We start from the raw sequence: 21,703 nt of genomic DNA, 5'->3' as shown, positions 1-21,703 counted from the left end.
GTCAAGATTAGAGTGGTGCTGGAAAAGCACAGCAGGTCAGGCAGCATCCAAGGAGCAGGAAGATCTCTCCACCCCAAAGGCTCCCAGCCTCATTCCTGATGAAGGGCTTCGGCCCGAAGCATTGATTTTCCTGCTCCTCGGATGCTGCCTGACCTGCTGTGCTTTTCCAGCACCACTCTAATCTTGATTCTAATCTCCAGCATCTGCAGTACCCCCTTCTGCCTGATACATCTCCCAGACTGTTGAGTGAAGCAAGGGAGGAGAAAGGAGGGTAATAATTTCCAATTCTTCTCTGGCCAAAGAAGAATGGCCAGAGGACTGAGGACAGTAAATGTTGTACTTTATTCAAGAAGGGAACAAGGGACAAACCAGGGAAGTACAGGCCAGACAGCCTAACCTCGATGGTGGGGGAAATTACTGCAAGTAATTCTGAGGGACAGAATTAATCTGCACTTGGAGAGGCAGGGATTAATGAAGAACTGTTGTTATGAAGGTGTGGGTGTACTGTACTTTTAAAAGAGTTAAAAGCTAGCTGAACTACCTAACATCACCAAGTGTTCTCAACAAGATACAATGGAACATGTGTTCCAGCAGCTAGTGTAGCTGGTTGCCAGGAGACAAAAACAAATTTGAATTCAGCCAATCAGTTTAAATGATACCCCCCAAAAAAACCAAGCTCCAATCAAATTTTAATTGAGTATATGGACAATATTAAAAGCCAATAACACAATCTGATGCTTTGGGGGTATAAGACTGGGAAAAATTGAACAGTTGGGGGGAGAACTGCCAATGACCAATAGATGTAGGCTGCTAGTCAGAACTGTCTGTGAGGTACCTGTCTAGAGAAGGAGTTTGCACAGAGAAAAACATTGACACTGAACCAGAGAGCAAATCTGCAACGAGAAGATTCCACAGCTGGCTGGTTTTGAAATTTGAAATTTTTCAGTAAATCTCAACTGGGGTTTTATCAGACTAGCATCATAGAAGGGAAAGTAAAAGATAGATTAGAGGAAGGAGTTGTAAATCGTTGATAGTTAATTATCCTCTGTCATACTTTAAGAAATAAAGTTGTTAATTTTTCCTTTAAATAGTTCTTGGCCTCTCGGATTTTCACAGATTACTGCACGGAATAAATCTTTTCTGTGTTGCTGGTTTACATCAAGCACGGGGGTTTACCCATGTTGTAGCACTGTCAATGCAGCCTTGTTAAGGCATGTCTAACCAACCTGACTGAATTTTTCAAAAGGTGACCAGTTGTGCAGGTGTGGGCATTCTACGTTGTCTACTCAGATTTCAGCAAGGTCTCTGAGAGCTTCCCACATGGCAGATAGACAGTAAAGGTAAGACCTCAGGGGATACCTGGACATTTGGTCAATCGAATCTAAAATTGGCCAAGTGGGTGATGGTTGAGGGGTGTTTGTGTGACTGAAAGCCTGTGTCTAATACCTACAGTGATTAGTCTTTGGGCCCTTATTGGTTTTGGTGTATAGAAACTGTTTACACTGGAATGTAGGAAGGCATGACAATTGGTGGGGTGCTAGACAGTGAGGATAACCTTAGATAATGGGAGGATGTAGATGGGGTAATTGGTGGCAAACGAAATTCAGTCCAGATATGTGTGGGATGATGCACTAGGGCAGGGCAGAGTAAATACATGAGGAACGATAGGACCATGTAAGGAAGACATGATTGAGATGTATAAAATAGTGAGGGGCAAAGATAGGGCAGACAGGAAGGAATTTTCTACAAGATGCACTGCCGAAATTCACTGAAGATCCTCAGACAGCGGCTCCCAAACTCATGTCTACTTCCACCTAAAAGGTCAAGGGCAATAGATAGATGGGAACACCACCCCCTGCAAATTCCCCTCCAAGCCATTCACCATCCTGACTTGGAAATATATCACCCCTTCCTTCACTGTCGCTGGGTCAAAATCCTGGAATTCCTGGCCACAACAACATTGTGGGTCAACCCACAGCAGGTGGACTGCAGCTTACCCCCACCTTCTCAAGGGGCAACTAGGGATGGGTAATAAATGCTGGGCCCAGCCAGCGACACCCACATCCAGTGAATGAATAAAAACGACATGGAGGAAACAATAAAAAGGAAAGTTCTGTGGCTGGATGGGAAGCAGGTGAGATTAAGGAGGGATGATGATGATGATAAGGGTGTAAGGAAAGAAAGAGGTGGCCAATGGACAAGAAATAAAAGGTCGGTCCAGCAGAAATGGCAAGATCTGAATCATTGCCTCACTTGTTCAAAACAAAAAACAGGAACGGCGATTCAGGTTGGAGATGGGAGAACTTGATGCTTTTTTCTTCAGGGATTGTGGGCATTACTGGCAAGACCAGTGTTTTTTGCCCAGCGCTAACTGCCATTGAACAAAGTGGCTTGTGGAGCTACTTCCAAGGGCTGATGGGAGTCAGCCATATTGCTGTGGCTCTGGAATCACACCTAAGCCAGAACAGGTAAGGACGACAGATTTCCGAAAAGGGGATTAGCGAGCCTGGTGGGTTTTTACAACAATCGTGACACTTTCATGGTCTCTATTACAGAGGCTATCTTTCACTTGCAGATTCATTTATCGAACATTATCTCTAGCTGAGCCCACGTGTCAAGATGGATCTTTGGATCGTTATGCCGAGATTACCGTCTCGCACAGAACTCTCACCTGGATCGAAGTTATCTGGATTTCGCCATTCATCTTTATCGTGATGAATTGCCCAGAGGTTAACAATAACATGGGTACCTTTGGGGACTGTGTACTCATCAATACTGGAAATCAAGAAATTGCAATTGGTGTTAAAATTCTATCTCAAAGGCTCAGAATTTTGTTTTAAATGACAGCCTCTTGGAAAGAAGAGGTTATGATTTCGCTACATATATAAACACCATTTTCATAATATCATTTTAAAGTAGAGATTGATAAATGTTGGTTACTTCTGTGAAAATTTTCTTTCAACAAAAACATCAGCAAGTTCTTCTGCAATAGTGACCTACACTTAGCATTTATCTATGCGGTTAACAGAAAAATATCTTTATATTGCGTTTGCAACAGGAAGCTTATTAGTTTTGTTTACTTTCCTAGTGCAATACATCCCCTTGTTTTTGGACTATTTTTAGGCTTTCAGAAAACAAGGCTCTCCGAATTATGGAAGTCTGACTTATGAAGGTGATCTCATACGGGGTTTAATTTTAAAGATCCTAAATACAAACATTTTCTGTACCTCTAAAAGGCTCTTTTACATTGTTCTGCATTGCGTTCCAACTTGCACACAAATCAACTTGTGAACAGAGCCTGTTCTCTACCCAGAGACTGCCTGAATATCAGGCAGCAACATTATTGAGATTTAAAAGTGTCCAATTGTCCAGTTCATTTAGCTTTACATAGCCAGTTTTGGAACTTAAAGAATTACTGGAAGATTTAAACATATTGACAAGTCCAGGTATACCCCAGACAGAGATGTTCAAAATCATGTAGGGGCTGGAGACAGCAGATAGGGAGGTGGGAGGTACAGAACTGAAGTTCACCAATTTCAGCTGATTGGCAAAAGGACCAGGCACAAGATGAGCAAAGATGGTTTGCACAATGGCTGCTTTGGATCTGGAATGTAATGCCTAACACTATGTGGCTACGTATTCAATTGCAGCTTTCAAAGAAGAATTGGATAACTTTCCGAAGAGAAAATATTTGCAGGGCTACAGGGAAAAGGTAAGGGGTTTGGATGAGCTGAATTCCTCTTGTAGAGAACTTGTGTTAGCACATTTGTGTTGAATAGTCTCCTTTTGCATCTTAACCCTCAGTGTACAGCTCTAATTGGCAGAATGAGACTAGTGGTAACCCAGGGATCAGTGCTAGAGCCTTAGCGTTTTGCATTGGAGTGTTGCTTAAAAAAAAGGACACTGCTTTTTAACTTGCATTCTTCAGGACACTTTGCAAGAATACCAAGCTAAATGGAATCAACCCTTTTAAATGAGAAAACGAGGGCTGATGGGTTGGCAAGTGGATTCTGATCGGTAGAGATTGTTCTGGAGAGTGCATCAGTTACAGAATGACTGACAGTTAACTGCTTAGTTTTATCACTTTTGAGCCAGGCAGGATGGCTCTGCCTGTCCTGAAGGATGAACCAGAGAATGGTCACCTGTTCTCGTTGAGGTGGAAGAAGTGCACTTCTTTGTTTTCATCTGGAATAACACATGTGGCTTCCAGTATGCATAAGTGCACCATATTTCATGTCTGATTGAAATCTTACCTGGGCTGTCAGTGTAATCTTCAGAGGCTGCTCTAATTTTTCATTGGCATTTCTTGTGAACTACCCTGATGTGTGTCAGATGAAAAACTTCGAAGAGCTGTCTTTCAGCAGTACTCATGTTCTGGTATGACCAAATGACAGTTTGCTACATTTCCTCAGTGGTTAACATGAAGGAACCTCTCTCTTTTTCTCTCGTTCTCTCTAGTCTGGTGTAGCAGCCTCACTATCCTAATCAGAGCTTATGCCATGCTATACAGATCAAGGTGAGGAGAATGATCCCTAGTAGTGAGCTGGTGGTGTTGACAGTATTCTGCTGTGCATTTCTCGCCTTCCTATCTGGCTCTGAGATGTGGACTGTCTACCACAGACACCTTGGAGCAGTCCCACCAACGCTGTCTGTGCAAAATCCTGCGAATCCTCTGGGAAGGCAGACCAGCAGTAGCACCAACGTCCTCGACCAGGTCAATATCCCCAGCATCGAGGCACTCATCCCCACCCCACCCCCCCATCCCACCAGAGCAGCTACGATGGGCTGGACACATCGTCCACGTGACCAACACAAGATTCCTCCCAGCTCCGAAACGGCAGGCGGGTTCCAGGCGGACGGAGGAAGCACTTCAGGGATACCCTCCAGGCCTCACTGGGGAAGTGCAGCATTTCACAGACACCTGGGAATCACTGGCCCAAAACTGTCCGAAGTGGGGGAGGAGCACCTGGAGAATCGCCGTCAGGGAAATAGCAGGAGCCGAGGGAAAACAGGGAAAGGAATGCGCTGCCACACCCACCCCTTCCCATGACCACCACCTGTCCCCATTGTAACAGAGGCTGGGGTAACCCCATTGGTTTGTGCAGCCACGTACAGACTCACCCTGAGAGTCATCCTCGTCTGTGAGGACCCCCATTGATGATGGAGATGATGATGATGATGATGCAATGCATTCTAGCCAACTGCGCTGGACCTCCCACCCCATAGAAAGGAATGGGAGTATGGGAGTATTGTGTATCGTTCACCCAAGTTTACAGGCAGATGAAAGTCAGGTCACTCAGTACTGATGGCAGGAAGTAGTTCTTCATTCATAACACAGTGGGACTCTCAAAGTCATAGAGATGTACAGCATGGAAACAGACCCTTCGGTCCAACCCGTCCACGCCGACCAGATATCCCAACCCAATCTAGTCCCACCTGCCAGCACCCGGCCCGTATCCCTCCCAACCCTTCCTATTCATATACCCATCCAAATGCCTCTTAAATGTTGCAATTATACCTGGCTCCATCACTTCCTCTGGCAGCTCATTCCATACACGTACCACCCTCTGCGTGAAAAAGTTGCCCCTTAGGTCTCTTTTATATCTTTCCACTCTCACCCTAAACCTATGCCCTCTAGTTCTGGACTCTCCGACCCCAGGGAAAAGACTTTGCCTATTTATCCTATCCATGCCCCTCATAATCTTGTAAACCTCCATAAGGTTATCCCTCAGCCTCCGACGCTCCAGGGAAAACAGCCCCAACCTGTTCAGCCTTTCCCTATAGTTCAAATCCTTCAACCCTGGCAGCATCCTTGTAAATCTTTTCTGAACCCTTTCAAGTTTCACAACATCTTTCCGCTAGGAAGGAGTCCAGAATTGCACGCAATATTCCAACAGTGGCCTAACCAATGTCCTGTACAGCCGCAACATGACCTCCCAACTCCTGTACTCAATACTTCTGACCAATAAAGGAAAGCATACTAAACGCCTTCTTTACCATCCTATCCAACTGCGACTCCACTTTCAAGGAGCTATGAACCTGCACTCCAAGGTCTCTTTGTTCAGCAACACTCCCTAGGACCTTACCATTAAGTCTATAAGTCCTGCTAAGATTTGCTTAGCACCTTGCATTTATCTGAATTAAACTCCATCTGCCACTCACCAGCAAACTGAGATTTTAAAACTGAGAATGATACATGCTTCTTAGTTAGGGGCACTCAGGGGATATGAAGCCAACCAGGATAATTCAAGTTACAGACCTGCAAGGATCAAGTTAGATGGTAGAACATATTCAAGGGGCTGACAGACATCCACCTGTTCCTGTGTTCCCAGTAAAGAACTGAAGAGGTGTTTACCTGGAATCTGCCATAGCCACATGTGGAATTAGCAGAGGGGAAACAGGCTGGATCCGCAAAATTTCACTGATAGTTGCACTGAGAAAGTGCAAGTTGCTTCTATCACTCAGTTGTGGAGTCCTGTTTAATCCAATTTGGCTATCAATTTCCTCATGTATTTTTTTCTGTACCTGTGGTGTAAACAATGGGTTACATTGTTCAGCTGTCTTACTGGTTTAAATACCAACTGACATGAAACAAACGACGACCAAACAGTACCTTTTACAAGGTATTCTATAATGATTTTTACTTCTAGTGAAGGACTTCTGAAGTAGGCATCTACTATTATTAGATTAGATTACAGATTAGATTACTTACAGTGTGGAAACAGGCCCTTCGGCCCAACAAGTCCACACCTCCCTGCCAAAGTGCAACCCACCCATACCCCTACATTCACCCCTTACCCAACACTACGGGCAATTTAGCATGGCCAATTCACCTGACCTGCACATCTTTGGACTGTGGGAGGAAACCGGAGCACCCGGAGGAAACCCACGCAGACACGGGGAGAATGTGCAAACTCCACACAGTCAGTCGCCTGAGGCGGGAATTGAACCCGGGTCTCTGGCGCTGTGAGGCAACAGTGCTAACCACTGTGCCACCGTGCCGCCCACATATGTGTCAAAAACTGTGATGCTGGAAAAGCACAGCCGGTCAGGCAACATCCGAGCAGCAGGTGAGTTGATGCTTCAAGCATAAGCTCTTCATCTTCATCTTCCTGCTCCTCGGATGCTGCCTGACCTGCTATGCTTTTCCAGCACCACACGTTTCAACACTGATCTCCAACATCTGCAGTCCTCACTTTCCCCCAACTATTATTATGAAACAACATATTCTCCAAGACACATTCCATGGGAAACATGTTTGTATGTGTGTTTGTGTGCACATGTACGTCTGCCTGTTATTGGTGAGTGTATGTGTGATTGTATGCATGTGTGTATCTGTCAGTATATGGGTGACTGTATGTGTGATTGGGTGCATGTGAGTCTGTCTGTAGAGGATTGTACTTGTGGTATATGTGTGCCTGTGTATGTACATGGGGTTGTGTGCATATGTGTCTGTCTGTAGGTGCCTGTTTGTGTATCTACTGTATTTGTTTGCATGTGCGTGTAGGTGCGTGTCAGTGAGTATGTGTATGCTTGCGTAACTGTGAGTGTACACAAGTGCATATTTCAGTGTTTATATGTGCGTTTCTATATGTGGCTGTGCTTTTGAATATAAGTTCATGTAGTTAAGTAATGAATGGCTAATTTCACAGTCAATTTATGGGGGAATAAAACATCCACATTAAAATACATTTTACGTTACTTTCAGAAACACTTTTCCTAAGGATTAGAACCTTCCCATTCGGACATTTGATAAGAAATTTGGGAGTAGCATTAAAGGGAGCTGCAGACGGAGACACCTCTTCCGTATTAATGTTTTAAAATGAATTTCTCCCCAGTTTTTTTCATCGAGCCCCAGCTGTGACTGTAGAAGTTACCCAAACGTTATATTGGCTTTACCATCCACTGGGAGATCTGCAACTCTGTAATCCCTGTTGCATATTTTAATTTAAAATGTTTATTTCACCTCAGGATAGTGAAGCAGGTAAATAATTGTCCATGCGAGGGTTGTAGCTGTGGTCTCCACCCCTGCTCCAAAAATATCCGCCACTGTCATTTGTAAATGGTCATCTGTCAGTCTCTCCTCATACTTGGAATTGTTATTATTCTCTGCATTGTGCTTGGCTTTCAGCAAAATGTCCAGCAAATCATTTATAGAGTGACTGTTATAATTCGCCTGGAAAGTGAGATGGAGTAGGTTAAATACGGGATTGGCTGTTCATAAAAGACCCCCCCCCCCCCCCCCCCTAGATCTATATGGATTGTGGTCAGGTCTTGATTTGATTTTGACGCTCACCATGGAACAAAAGTGGACAGAGAACAGCCTCAATGTGGCTCAGCTGTCTCAAAGGATGGAACCAAGAGGAAAACATTAGGCTTATTTTAGCCGAACAAGCTGAATGAGTGAGGAGAGCTTTACATGGTAGACAGTTAACTTTAGACTCGAACACAGTTTCAAGTGAAACCCAAATCCCACAGCAAGAACATACAGGTGTAATCAGAGGGTGGGGAGTGTGAGGAATAAGCTGCCAGAGGAGGTGGGTACAATCACAACATGTAAAAAGGTATTTGGATGACTACATGAACAAGAAGGGTTTATGAGGGTGTGGATCAAATGCAGGCAAGTGGGATATCTGGACGAGTTGGACCAAAGGGTCTGTTTCCATGCTGTACATCTCTCTGTGTGAGTAGTTCATGAAAACATGAGAACTGATGGCAGAGGTAGTACTATCGCACCAGGATGAATACCTGGTTTTGAGTGATTCGGTAGAGAAAACCGTTTAAAGGCCTTGGCTTTTGATCACTGGGATGAACTGGATTCCAAGGGAGTTTGTGGGGAAATACAATGGAGGAAGCCAAAGGGTTGGTGTGCTCTGAGGGACCTAAATTCAACCACAAAACCTGGTGAATGGGGTATAATACAATAACTAAATATAAAGTCATCCTGGTCCGGCTCTCTCATGAGGGAGAGATGACTGGCGATGAGTGACTATGCCTCAGGTGAGGGTGAGAGGGCAGAATCTTCATATGGACCTGAATATAGTCGGTCGCACCTTTCATCATAACACCGGCTGTCCAACCAACTGAGTGATAGGACGAGCATTAGAATGGAATATATCCATTGGGTAAGCAACGTGGTGTTATACAAAGCCTTGGAAATCTCAGTGTTCACTTCCTGTCCTAGGAGGGGTGGTGTTTCACACTGTAACCTGTATTAAAAAAATATCAACTTGTTCAGTCAGGTTATAATACACCTCCTTGGCAAGGGGCACTACCACCAACCAATCAGGCCCCTTGAGCACATTCTGGAATGATGCCGAAAGGTACTAATTAATAGTAGTAAGATAATGGGAAAGTAAGTTACCAATCCCAATAGCAAACAGAGTGCCCTTCCCTTGATAAAAACAGTACCGTCATGAATCAGTTGCTCTCATTAAGGGCAGCACAATTGGCAGGAAATGTTTAGTGTCTGGTTGGGGAGCATTGTGCCAGCTCTTGACAAACACTTCCAAGGAAGCTGAAGATTTTGATTTCAATGTCCTTTGTTCTGTTGGATGCCCAACCATCAGGGAACCAGAAATGAGAATAACAACTTACACATGGAAATATACTTACATAGGACGGGGCAGTTTGCTGGGATTTACTGAAAGAATAATCTAATTGGAAGTCTTGATAACATGAAAGGGAACTGCTATTATAGAGAGAGTTCCTGCTGGTTGGGGAGTCTCACACTGGGGATATTGTCCACAAAATTAGTGCCAGACCTTCCTCTGCCATAGAAATATTGAATGTTTTCAAGAAGAAATGAGGTATCATTCTTCGGGTTAAAGGAATGAAAGGGCATGGGGAACAAGTGGGACTAGGGAACTGAGTTTGACGGTCAGCCATAATCATTTGAATGATGGAGCAGGCTCAAAAAGGGCCAAGTGGCCTACACTTGCTCCTGTTTCCTACGCTTCTATATTTGAGAGTGTAATTAAGAAACACGTGCTGTATAAAGTCTGGCAAAAGTTTTGGAACTCTTTCTCATAAATACCAAATGATACTCAATCAATTGTTAACTTTGGAACAGAGATTGATAGGATTTTGTTGAGCAAGTGGAAATGGGAGCAAGGTGGAGAGGTCTATTTGGTTCACAGATCAACTACCATCACACAGAATGGCCCAACACACAGCATGGCCCAACACACAGAAGGGTGGAAGTGTTTTGAGGGAATGAAATGGCCCAGACCAGGTCAATGCATCTGATTTCCACATGATGGAGATTCCCATCCCATCACCTGAAGAGTCAATGAGGGATGTCTTCTCACCACAGTGGCTGCCACATGGGATTTTAACCCTTGCTGGTGAGTTTATTGACCCATGTCTACGCTAGGGACGGAGCAGTGGCTTCTGCAGAGACTACAGAAGGCCGCTGAAGAAGAGGAGCTCGGATGGGAAGGGGGTCGGTGGTATTGGCAGGACTGGGCTGATAGGCCACACCAAGGGCAGAGGGGTGGGGGTGGGGGCGGGGGGGGAGGCTGTGTTTGAAAGGTTAAAAACTTTCTACCAAAAACAGAAATTGCTGGAAAAGCTCAGCGAGTCTGGCATCATTTGTGAAGAGAAGTCAGAGTTAATATTTCGGGTTGAGTGACGTTTCTTCAGTTCGACCTGAAACGTTAATTCTGATTTCTCTCCACAGATGCTGCCAGACCTGCTGAGCTTTTCCGGCAATTTCTGTTTTTTGTTTCTGATTTCCAGCATCTGCGGTTGTTTTGATTTTTATTTTTTTAACTATTCTCATCCCATCTTCCAGCGTGTGGCCCTTAGCCTTGTGTCTCTTGACATTGCAAATGCACGTCTAAATACTTCTTAAGTATTGTGAGGGTTCCAGCCTCTATCACTTACAGGCAGCGAGATCCAGATTCTCACCACCCTCTGGGTGGACAAATGTTTTCTTTACATCCCCTCAAAACTCGGAAATGCAGCCACTGCATTTGCAAGCCCACCCTCCAACTGTGGTGCAGGGGTGGAGGGCATGCTTACACCTCCTCCCATGTGTTCGATTTGTTGACTGATGTGAAAACACATGCCACATGCAATAGTACACATCCACCCAACTGCTGCCATTACATCAGTGAGATGAAGGCTTATGCTCCACACCAAAATACCTTGTGGTCTTCATATTTCTTCTGAAGGATACTGTCTCGGACTGCAATGCTTTTTTTCAGAAGTTTGAGACCTTCATTGGGAAATAGCTACGAAGGAAGTAACAGAGAGACAATCTGTGATAGAGATTACCACAGGTCTGCAATCAGAAATTAATCATTTACAATCAGAGTCTCTTGCATCCTATCCATTATCAGAATTACCAAACATTGTCCACCATCAGGGATTATTTCAATTAGGGGTCAAAACAGTCTAAGAAGTTACAAAAAGAAGTTGCAATTCAGAATTGAGTACCTGCATCCAGGGGAAGATGTCTACTAAAGCACCCCTTCCGACATTATCCACAATGCCTTGGCTGTACTGCAGCATCTTCTGAAACTCCGGGTCTCCTCTCTCATAATTGCAGTTGAAGCACAACAAGCAGATGACATTTGTGACCATTCGGGTCACCTCAGGCATTATGTCCACTGGGGAGTCAACGAAGTGTTCAAACATACTGCATGCCGATTGAACTTCTTGGCAAACTGCTCGTCACCAACCCAAACCAAAAACAGAGGAAAATGGGTCACTTGAACTAGCACTGCCACAACATGAGCTAATGTTTTCGGAACGAAGGGAAATGTGATTGGTTTGAACAAAGAAAATGAACAAAGGAAAAGAAACAAAAGGCAATCCCATTAGAGAGAGCTTCCTCGAGTTAGCTTTCCTCTTGGTTCCTGTTTGTTTCCTCTATCTTGTTCATCTTCATTCCTGGTTACATCTCATGAAGACACTTTGGGATCTATCTCCTCACTTGTTTCTTCACATTCATTTCTCTCCATAGATCGAGTCATACAACCCCTACAGTGTGGAAGCAGGCCATTCACCCCATCAAGTCTGCACTGACCCCCCCCCCCCCCACCCACAAACGGCATTCCACCCAGACCCCTCCTACCTTATCCCTGTAATCCTGCTAATCTACCTAGCCTGCACATCCCTGGACAAAGTGGACAGTTTAGTTTGGCCAATCCACCCTAACCTGATGAGTCTTGGAAGGATTTTGTTAAGCTGCTTATCGCGTGGACATTCCTTCCATGGCCGACAGGTCCTGGAGTAGCTCTTGAACACAGTGCCTTCTGTCTGAGAGGTCAGTGTTGCTGTCAAGTGAGCAACTCCTGCCTCCCCCTTGTGACCTAAAGGCACACCAGACATGAACACTTGTTGCAAAACTAATTTCATTTTGCTTGGGGCTGCTATATTAAACTACACCATCACCTTTTTCTCCCAAATTTGTAAAGATATTGCCAGTACATCAGGTACATTGTACTGCAGTTGTTTATTTACTGTCTGGTGTTTCAGGCCAATGGCTGTTATTCATACCTGACGCTATATAGTACAGGAGCAGGAAGTTGTTCATTTGCATATTATCAAGGGGAGGTTATGACCTAGTGGTATTATTGCTAAATTATTAATCCACAGACCCTCATGTTCTTGGGACTTGGGTTCAAATCCTGCTAAGGGCAGATAGTGAAATTTGACTTCCATAATAATTTGGAATTATATATCTAATGATGAGCTGCTCTTGCTCACAGTGATGTGGTGACACTTTAACTGCCCTCTGGGTAATAAATGCTGCCCTGGCCAGTGATCCCATGAATGAATTGTAAACAAATACTCACGTGTAGCTATGGAGAACACAAATGAGCAGGAGCTCTGTCTAACTTTCTCTAATTCAACGTAGGATGGGTCAAGTTTCATGATTAGGACTCATCATCACTCTAGGGAACCATTTATTCATTTAAGTTCAATAAGTTCCCATTAAATTTTGTCTTTCTGTTACAGTGCACAATCAAAGACTGTCTGACCCACTTAATATTTTAAAAAGGTGTAGACTTGATCAAGAAACTCACACGGAAATCAGCAACATCATGAACGTCACTTGTGTCAGTGAATCTGTCGCTCACTGTTAAACACCTTGCACCATCAGGGGAGTCTGAAAGAATTTCCCAATCACAACTGTTGTATATACTCACTTATTTTCTCTAAAGACGTAGTGCTATCACCATTCAGGTAGATAGCTGAATGAACAAGCTTCCTGTGAAACTTCCAGCTGGAGCTATAGTTTCCAAATGCAATATCTTTCCCATCTCTGGAGAGCAGATTGCTAGTCAGCTGAACAGAGAAAATATATTATAGGTTTGTTTTAACATTTAACCATTGTGCTATAATGATCCGGGGAGGGCTGAGGGTTGTGCTGGGTTGTCAAAAGTAAACCTTGTGTACCTTGTGAGCTGCCGGAGAGGAGGAATGAGAGATGGGAAGATGTGACCATTAGGTTGATTAGGATGAGTCAGCATGGATTTCTGGAAGGAAAATGATGTTTAACGAACCTGCTATAGATTTTTGAAGAGGTAACAAAGACTCGATGAGGGTAACACTTGGTGGTATACATGGATTTTCAGAAGTGTTTGATACAGTGATACGCAATAGACTTGTGAGGAAAGTTATAGCTCATGAAATGAAAGGACAAATGGCAATATGGATACAAAATTGGCTGAATGTTGGCAAACAGAATTATCAGAGCTGAAAATGTGTTGCTGGAAAAGCGCAGCAGGTCAGGCAGCATCCAATGAGCAGGAGAATCGACATTTCGGGCATGCTCATGCCCGAAACGCGATTCCCCTGCTCCTTGGACGCCGCCTGACCTGCTGCGCTTTTCCAGCAACACATTTTCAGCTCTGATCTCCAGCATCTGCAGTCCTCACTCTCTCCTAGAAAACAGAGTTATCAACAATGGATATTTTTCAGGATGAAGGAAGATTCTGAGTGGAGTTTCCCCTGAGTCACTATTGATTTTTGTCATGATTTGGAGATGCCGGTGTTGGGCTGGGGTGTACAAAGTTTAAAATCACACAACACCAGGTTATAGTCCAACAGGTTTAATTGGAAGCACCAGCTTTCGGAGCGACGCTCCTTCATCAGGTGGTTGTGGCACTGACAAAAGTTGTCACTGACTGTGACAACTTTAATCCTTTTACAATATCACAACCAACTGAAGAGGAGTGCTCTGAAAGCTAGTGCTTCCAATTAAACCTGTTGGACTATAACTTGGTGTTGTGTGATTTTTAACATTGATTTTTGTGGTATATAATCGTGATTTAGATCTTCTGTGTGCAGGGGACAATTTCATAGTTTGCAGATGAAATGAAACTTGGAAGAATTTTAAACTGTGAGAAAAACTGCAGAACTCCAAAAGGATATAGACAAGTTGGTTGTGTGGGTGGATAAGTGGCAGCTAATGCATTTTGGTGGGAAGAACATTGAATGGAAATACAAAATAGGGTCTACAATTCTGTGTGGGGTGCAGGAGCAAGGGACTCTGGGTGTAGATGGACACATGACCGGAAATGGCAGGGCAGGTGGAGTGAACAACAAGCAAAGCATACAATGCTCTTGTGTTAATTAATCAGGACACAGTGCAGAAGAGCAAGGAGGTGATGGTGAATTTAAACAAAGTGCTCAATCTCAGCTGGAACATACTGCATACATTAGTGGGCACCACAATACAGGAAAGATATAAATACATTAGAGAAAAGTGCACAAGCAGTTCACAAGAATGAGGAACTTCAGTGATGAGAATGAATTGAAGATGTTGGGACTATTCTCCCTGGAGAGAAGAGTGCAGAGAGAAGGTCTGATAGAGGTTTTCAAAACCGGAGCAAGGTGAACCAGAGTAGACAGAGAGTAACTGTTTCTGCTCCTTGAGGTAACAACAACAACAATGTGTACAGCTAAGGTGGTTTGCAAAAGCAGCAAGGGTGAAGTGAGGAAAAACCTTTCTCTCTCTGTGAGTAGCTTGGGCCTGAAAGTGCAGTGGAGCCAGGATCAATTGAGGCATTCAAGAGGCCTCTGGATGATCATTTCAATAAAAATAATATGCAAGGGTATGAGGATATAGCAGGAGATTTTCACTAGGTAATGAGCCAGTACAAGTATGATGAGCTGAATGGCCTCCTTCTACTTCATGGTATTTTTGTTTCTCCCAGAGATTAATGCAGTGGGGGAGGGGGTCTGAAATACACTGTCTGCGGGGTAGCAAACCTCACAATCATTAAAAAAGTACTTGGATAAGCACTTCAACTGTTGTGCTTTGTACAAGGCTACAGGCCTTGTATGTGGAAGTTGGACTAAGATCTATAGGGGTATAGTTAGTATCATAGAGATCGACAACACAGGAAAGGGCCGTTTGGCCCATCACATCTGTGCCAGTCAAAATCAACCAACCACATAACTATTCGACCCATAGCTGGAAAAAACACAGCAGGTCAGGTAGCATCTGAGGAGCAACAGTCAACATTTCAGGCTTAACCTTTCATCAGGAGTGGGGAGGGGGATGGGGGCTGAGAAATAAGTGGGGGGGTGGAGCTGTGGAGAGGTTGTTAGGATAGCATTAGGGGTCTTCACTATCCCCATAGCTTTTATGCCTTGGCATCAGATCCAAAACACCAAAGTTTTGGTGGTACAGACTCGATGGACCAAAGGATCTCTTCTGTACTAAATGATTCTATGACTCTATGAACACGTATGTGATTCTGTGACATGAAGAGCACAGTTTACTGTACATCCAAGGTTCTTTCTGTGCCACCAGATGGTGTTGTAATCTCTGAGACCACTAGGGGAGCCTGTGCTACATTAATACACGATGTGGAGGTGCCGGTGTTGGACTGGGATGGACAATGTCAGGAGTCACATGATACCAGGTTATAGTCCAACAGGTTTAGTTGAAATCACAAGCTTTGGGACACTGCTCCTTTATCAGATGAAGTGACTTTACCTGACAAAGGAGCAACGCTCTGAAAGCTTGTGATTTCAAGTAAACTTGTTGGATGATAACCTGGTGTTGTGTGATTTCTAACATCAATACAAACTGAGACTGGTTTTAGTTTTGTTCAAGTGTGTGTGTTTTTTAGATTTGTTTTAGATTTAGACATGTGTATTTAAATACAGGTTACAAGAGTACAGTGAAAAGTGCACAATGTCACCACAGACACCGCCATCTTAGATACAAAATCTTAGTAACAGAAATAGAGAAATAAAGAAGTAAGTTAAAATGGCATAGAGGGCTAGAGAAGTACAGCACAGAAACAGACCCTTCCGTCCAACTTGTTCATGCCAAGCACATATCGTAAATAAATTGCCAGCATTTGGCTCATATCCCTCCAAACCCTCCTAGTCATAGAACCATCCAGGTGCCTTTTAATTGAACCAGCCTCCACCACTTCCTCTAGCAGCTCATTCCATACACAAAGAACAAAGAATAAAGCAAATTTACAGCCCAGAAACAGGCCCTTCGGCCCTCCAAGCCGGAGCTGATCCAAATGTACTGTCTAAACCTTTCAGTCAATTCCTGAGTGTTTGTATCCCTCTGCTCCCCACCTACTCATGCATCTGTCCAGATGCATCTTAAATGAATCTACCATGCCTGCCTCTATCACCTATGCTGGCAACACGTTCCAAATGCCCACCACCCTCTGTGTGAAAAGGTTGCCCCTTAGGTCTCTTTCAAATCTTGCCCCTCTCACCCTAAACCTATGCCGCCTAATTTTGGATTTCCCTACCCCAGGGAAAAGAACTTGTCTATTCACCCTATCCATGCCCCTCATGGCTATAAACCTCCATAAGGTCACCCCTCAGCCTCGAACGCTCCAGAGAAAATAGTGCCAACTTATTCAGCCTCTCCCTATAGCTTAAAGGTTCCCCATGGGAGACTGAGTAACAAGGTTAGATCTCATGGAATACAGGGAGAACTAGCCATTTGGATACAGAACTGGCTCAAAGATAGAAGAGGGTGGTAGTGGAGGGTTGTTTTTCAGACTGGAGGCCTGTGACCAGTGGAGTTCCACAAGGATCGGTGGTGGGTCCTCTACTTTTTGTTACATAAATGATTTGGATGCGAGCATAAGAGGTACAGTTAGTACGTTTGCAGATGACACCAAAATTGGAGGTATAGTAGACAGCGAAGGGGGTTACCTCAGATTACAGCAGGATCTGGACCAGATGGGCCAATGGGCTGAGAAGTGACAGATGGAGTTTAATTCAAATAAATGCGAGGTGCTGCATTTTGGGAAAGCAAATCTTAGCAGGACTTATACACTTAATGGTAAGGTCCTAGGGAGTGTTGCTGAACGCGGAAAGATGTTGTGAAACTTGAAAGGATTCAGAAAAGATTTACAAGGATGCTGCCAGGGTTGGAGGTTTTGAGTTATAGGGAGAGGCTGAACAGGTTGGGGCTGTTTCCCCTGGAGCGTCGGAGGATGAGGGGTGACCTTATAGAGGTTTACAAAATTATGAGGGGCATGGATAGGATAAATAGATAAAATCTTTTCCCTGGTGTGGGGGAGTACAGAACTAGAGGGCATAGATTTAGGGTGAGAGGGGAAAGTTATAAAAGACACCTAAGGGGCAACTTTTTCCACACAGAGGGTGGTACGTGTATGGAATGAGTTGCCAGAGAAAGTAGTGGAGGTTGGTACAGTTACAACATTTAAGAGGCATTTGGATGGGTATATGAATAGGAAAGGTTCAGTGGGATATGGGCCGGGTGCTGGCAGGTGGGACTAGGTTGGGTTGGGATATCTGGTCGGCATGGACGGGTTGGACCGAAGGGTCTGTTTCCATGCTGTTCATCACTATGACTCTATAAATCCTCTAACCCTGGCAACATCCTTGTAAACCTTCTCGGAATCCTTTCAAGTTGCACAACATCCTTCCTATAAGAGAGAGACCAGTATTGAACACAATATTCTAAAAGTGGCAACACCAATGTCCTGTACAGCTACAACATGACATCCCAATTCCTATAATCAATGCTCATTCAATGCTTTCTTCACTATCCTGTCTACCTACGACTCCACTTTTAAGGAACTATGAATCTGCAATCCAAGGTCTCTCCTTTCAACAACACTCCCGAGGAATTTACCACCATGTATAAGTCCTGCCCTGATTTGCCTTTCTTAAATGTCCAACATTATATCTTGCTCAGAGACAGAATTTCTTTGATGCTGCTAAACTACATCTACTGCCAACCTGGTATGGCACATGGAGAGAGGAGCAGTCATCCTCTCAAGAAGGCTGCTGGCTTGTTTTTAAGCCTATTAATATTGTGTGCATTGAACAGATCTCCCACACATCGCCGCTGTACAATAAGCCAGGAATCCCAGGGTGCAGTGGTAACCTCTGAACCAGAAACTCCAGGTTTGAGTTTCAGTCCAGGACTTGGTGGCCAGTGAAGGAGCAAGGTTTATAATGCATCTGAAAATGTGTTGCTGGAAAAGCGCAGCAGGTCAGGCAGCATCCAGGGAACAGGAGAATCGACATTTCGGGCATAAGCCCTTCTCCTGTTCCCTGGATGCTGCCTGACCTGCTGCGCTTTTCCAGCAACACATTTTCAGCTCTGATCTCCAGCATCTGCAGACCTCACTTTCTCCTCATAATGCATCTGACCTGACATCTACTTGTGAATCTTTCCAACAAACACCAATAGTTGGTAGCAAGAGTGGGCAGACTCCTGTTTATCCAAGTGATGACCATCACTTTTCACAACTCCAGGCTACAACACTCGTGCACATTGCCGGTGTGCCTGGGGTGGACAGCATGGGTACCGGGTTCCCCATTCTGGCTGGAGTGGACGCAAAACCTGGCTCCTTGCCTGACCCATGGTGCTGTGGTCAGATACACATAAAGAGGTTCAGAAAGCATGGCAGGCAATATCTAACTGTGTAAATGCTGTTCCTTCTCTGATCAAGAGAAGGTGTCAAGGAGAACAGCCAACCTCGTGGATTGTTCTGTGAAGTATAAACTGGGTGACTGGGGCCAGAATGTGCCTTCAGCAACACAGGCATCTCACTCTTTAGAACCCCTCAATACTTACAGGTGAACTTCCAACTTGGCAGCTGCCGGAATCTTAGCCTAGTTGAAGCAAGTTACTGGAGATGATAGACACTAGGAGAGGAGTAGGCTATGTCAGAAGTCACATGACACCAGGTTACGGTCGAACAGGTTTATTTGAAATCACAAGCTTTCAGAGCACTGTCCCTTTGTCCACATTTCAAATAAATCTGTTGGACTGTAACCCGGTGTCATGTGGCTTCTGACTTTATCTATCCCAGTCCAACACTGGCACCTCCAAATCATCCTAGTTTCTATGTTTCACGTCAGAGAAAGGAACATGTTATAAAATTAGAGAAAGCAGCTTATGAGGAGGCTCATGTGGAGAATAAACACAGGATAGAACAGATGGACCGAATGGCCTCTTTCTGGTCCATATGTTGTAATTCTGTTCAAAGATGAGGAGTTTGACATTTTCAATGTGCTGGGAGGCACTGAGTGAGGGAAGAAAGTACATTTTGATGGTGGGAAAACAGAGAGTAGAGAATGAACTGTTGGAGGTTTGTTGTAGGAATTCTAAACTCATCTCTGGATTGTTTGGACCAGGTATGGAATTCAGGTTCCATACCAGAATAAATTCCTCACTATTTAATGGTCCACAGGTTCAGTCAAAAGAACGGATAGACTTGTACCACTTTCATTTCTAGTAATTGATGGAAGGGATCAAACAGAGCTATCCAAACCTCCCATTAGTTCAATTTGGACTGAGGGGGCCATGCACAATGTAAGGAGGTGTCAACAGTGAGGAGATGAAAACCTTAGCAGTGGGGATTTGTCAAGAAGGCAAGCGTGAAGATAATGGTGTGCAGTGCACTTCACCCCAAGTGAATGGGCTGTGGTTTGCGTGCGCTGCTCCCTGGCATTACTCACACACCGTGAAGCCTGGAACACCTTTAAGCACAAGGACAAACAGCTAAAGCCAGACTGTGCGGACAGGCATCCACAGGAGAGTGAGAGAGAAAGGGAGAGGCAGGAATAGGAGGAGGCTCCCGGACAACATTCGGGGGATAGTGCTGCCGAATGGCCAGTTCTTCAGGATTTTGCAGAAACAAAACGAAAAGCCTTAGCAAATCCAGAAATGGTGAGTTTGGGCATGTCTGAGGGGTTGGATCTGTGCTTCTGAACATCAATGCAGGCAGTCACAAAATCACCACAATACAATAAGCAAACAGATCCCATTATCTTCTGATTTTATCCCCGTCTGAAATTCAACAGAAGGCAGTCTCATTGTTTTTATTTTGCCAAGGAACACTGCGCAAATTTCAGCCTTCCAGCAAAAATAGAACTCAATAAGACAGCCACCGCGTGTTTGCAAATTAATTTCGTTACACGTCGAAATTGCATTGTTAAATATCACACAACTCCAGGTTTTAGTCCAACAGGGTTTATTTGGAATATTAGCTTTCGGAGCGCTGCTGAAACTAGTTCCCTGATGAAGGAGCATCGTTTCGCAAGCTAGTGTTTCCAAATAAACCCGCTGAACTCTAACCTGGTGTTGTGTGATCTTTTTAAATTTGCATACCCCAGTCCAACAGCGGCACCTCCACGACATTAATCACCCAACAGTGTGAACTACATTATTGCAACGATAACGTCCTCATTCGAGAAGTTTACCATGTCTGGTCTCCCCGCAAAGACTTTGCTCTTTTTCAGCAACACTTCCTTGGCATATTGGTAGTTGTTGATCACCACCATATACTGAGATCCCATCCTCAAGGAGAAGATGCTCCCGTACAATTTCTGGAGTTTCAGAAACTGCAGATGAAGTGGGACATCACTCCTCAAACTCAGCAAGCTTCCAATCAGTGGCCACGATGGCAAGCTCTTGGGAAACCTGGCTGTATTCCACCTGTCCTGGGCGTTTCGGGTGAAAAGGAGCAGCAGCAGGACCACACTTAGGAAGAGGAGTGCCTCCACCAGGGGCATTCTGAAGCTGTGTTCTCTGCAGTGGATCCAACAGCGGCAGCACGGAGCCTTTTTATTTACTGGGCACTTGATAACGGAGCAGCCTCCCACACTGCTGAGATAACCCCTCTGCCGGCGATATAATGTCAACCTCAGCAGATATTTCCCATTCCCCTCCCTCAACCTCAGCCAATCCCATTCTCCTTCGTCCCCAAACCTCAGCCAATCCCATTCCCCAACCCGCAAACATCTCTCAACCCATTCTCCCACCCCCAAGGTCCGCCAATCCCATCCCCCCCACTCCACAAACCTCAGCCAATCCCATTCCCCAACCCGCAAACATCTCTCAACCCATTCTCCCACCCCCAAGGTCCGCCAATCCCATCCCCCCCACTCCACAAACCTCAGCCAATCCCATTCCCCAACCCGCAAACATCTCTCAACCCATTCTCCCACCCCCAAGGTCCGCCAATCCCATCCCCCCCACTCCACAAACCTCAGCCAATCCCATTCCCCAACCCGCAAACATCTCTCAACCCATTCTCCCACCCCCAAGGTCCGCCAATCCCATCCCCCCCACTCCACAAACCTCAGCCAATCCCATTCCCCAACCCGCAAACATCTCTCAACCCATTCTCCCACCCCCAAGGTCCGCCAATCCCATCCCCCCCACTCCACAAACCTCAGCCAATCCCATTCCCCTACCACCAAACATCTCTCTACC

At 44.8% G+C, this 21,703-nt stretch overlaps 1 protein-coding gene across 3 annotated transcripts in view; it reads right to left on the bottom strand.

Moving 5' to 3' along the window:
* The window catches only part of LOC122561334 (steroid 17-alpha-hydroxylase/17,20 lyase), a 24,275-nt gene extending 3,182 nt beyond the window's left edge, over nt 1-21,093 (bottom strand). For all 3 annotated transcript variants that reach the window (XR_006314990.1, XR_006314991.1, XM_043713043.1), the window contains exons 1-7: nt 20,689-21,093; nt 13,161-13,299; nt 11,443-11,672; nt 11,151-11,237; nt 7,967-8,176; nt 6,356-6,525; nt 2,672-2,775 (exon numbers count right to left, since the gene is read on the bottom strand). Coding sequence is in view for 1 of the 3 variants with exons in the window: in XM_043713043.1 (XP_043568978.1) it covers nt 2,672-2,775; nt 6,356-6,525; nt 7,967-8,176; nt 11,151-11,237; nt 11,443-11,672; nt 13,161-13,299; nt 20,689-21,000 (1,252 nt within the window). In the remaining 2 variants the exon portion in view is untranslated. The remainder of the gene's footprint in view (nt 1-2,671; nt 2,776-6,355; nt 6,526-7,966; nt 8,177-11,150; nt 11,238-11,442; nt 11,673-13,160; nt 13,300-20,688) is intronic.
* Nucleotides 21,094-21,703: the final 610 nt, after the last annotated feature.

Source organism: Chiloscyllium plagiosum, chromosome 22, assembly GCF_004010195.1.
Source record: "Chiloscyllium plagiosum isolate BGI_BamShark_2017 chromosome 22, ASM401019v2, whole genome shotgun sequence".
In the NCBI taxonomy this organism is placed as follows: domain Eukaryota; kingdom Metazoa; phylum Chordata; class Chondrichthyes; order Orectolobiformes; family Hemiscylliidae; genus Chiloscyllium; species Chiloscyllium plagiosum.
The sequence above is the reverse complement of the archived record's forward strand: the minus strand, read 5'-3'. Positions and strand labels throughout refer to the sequence as shown.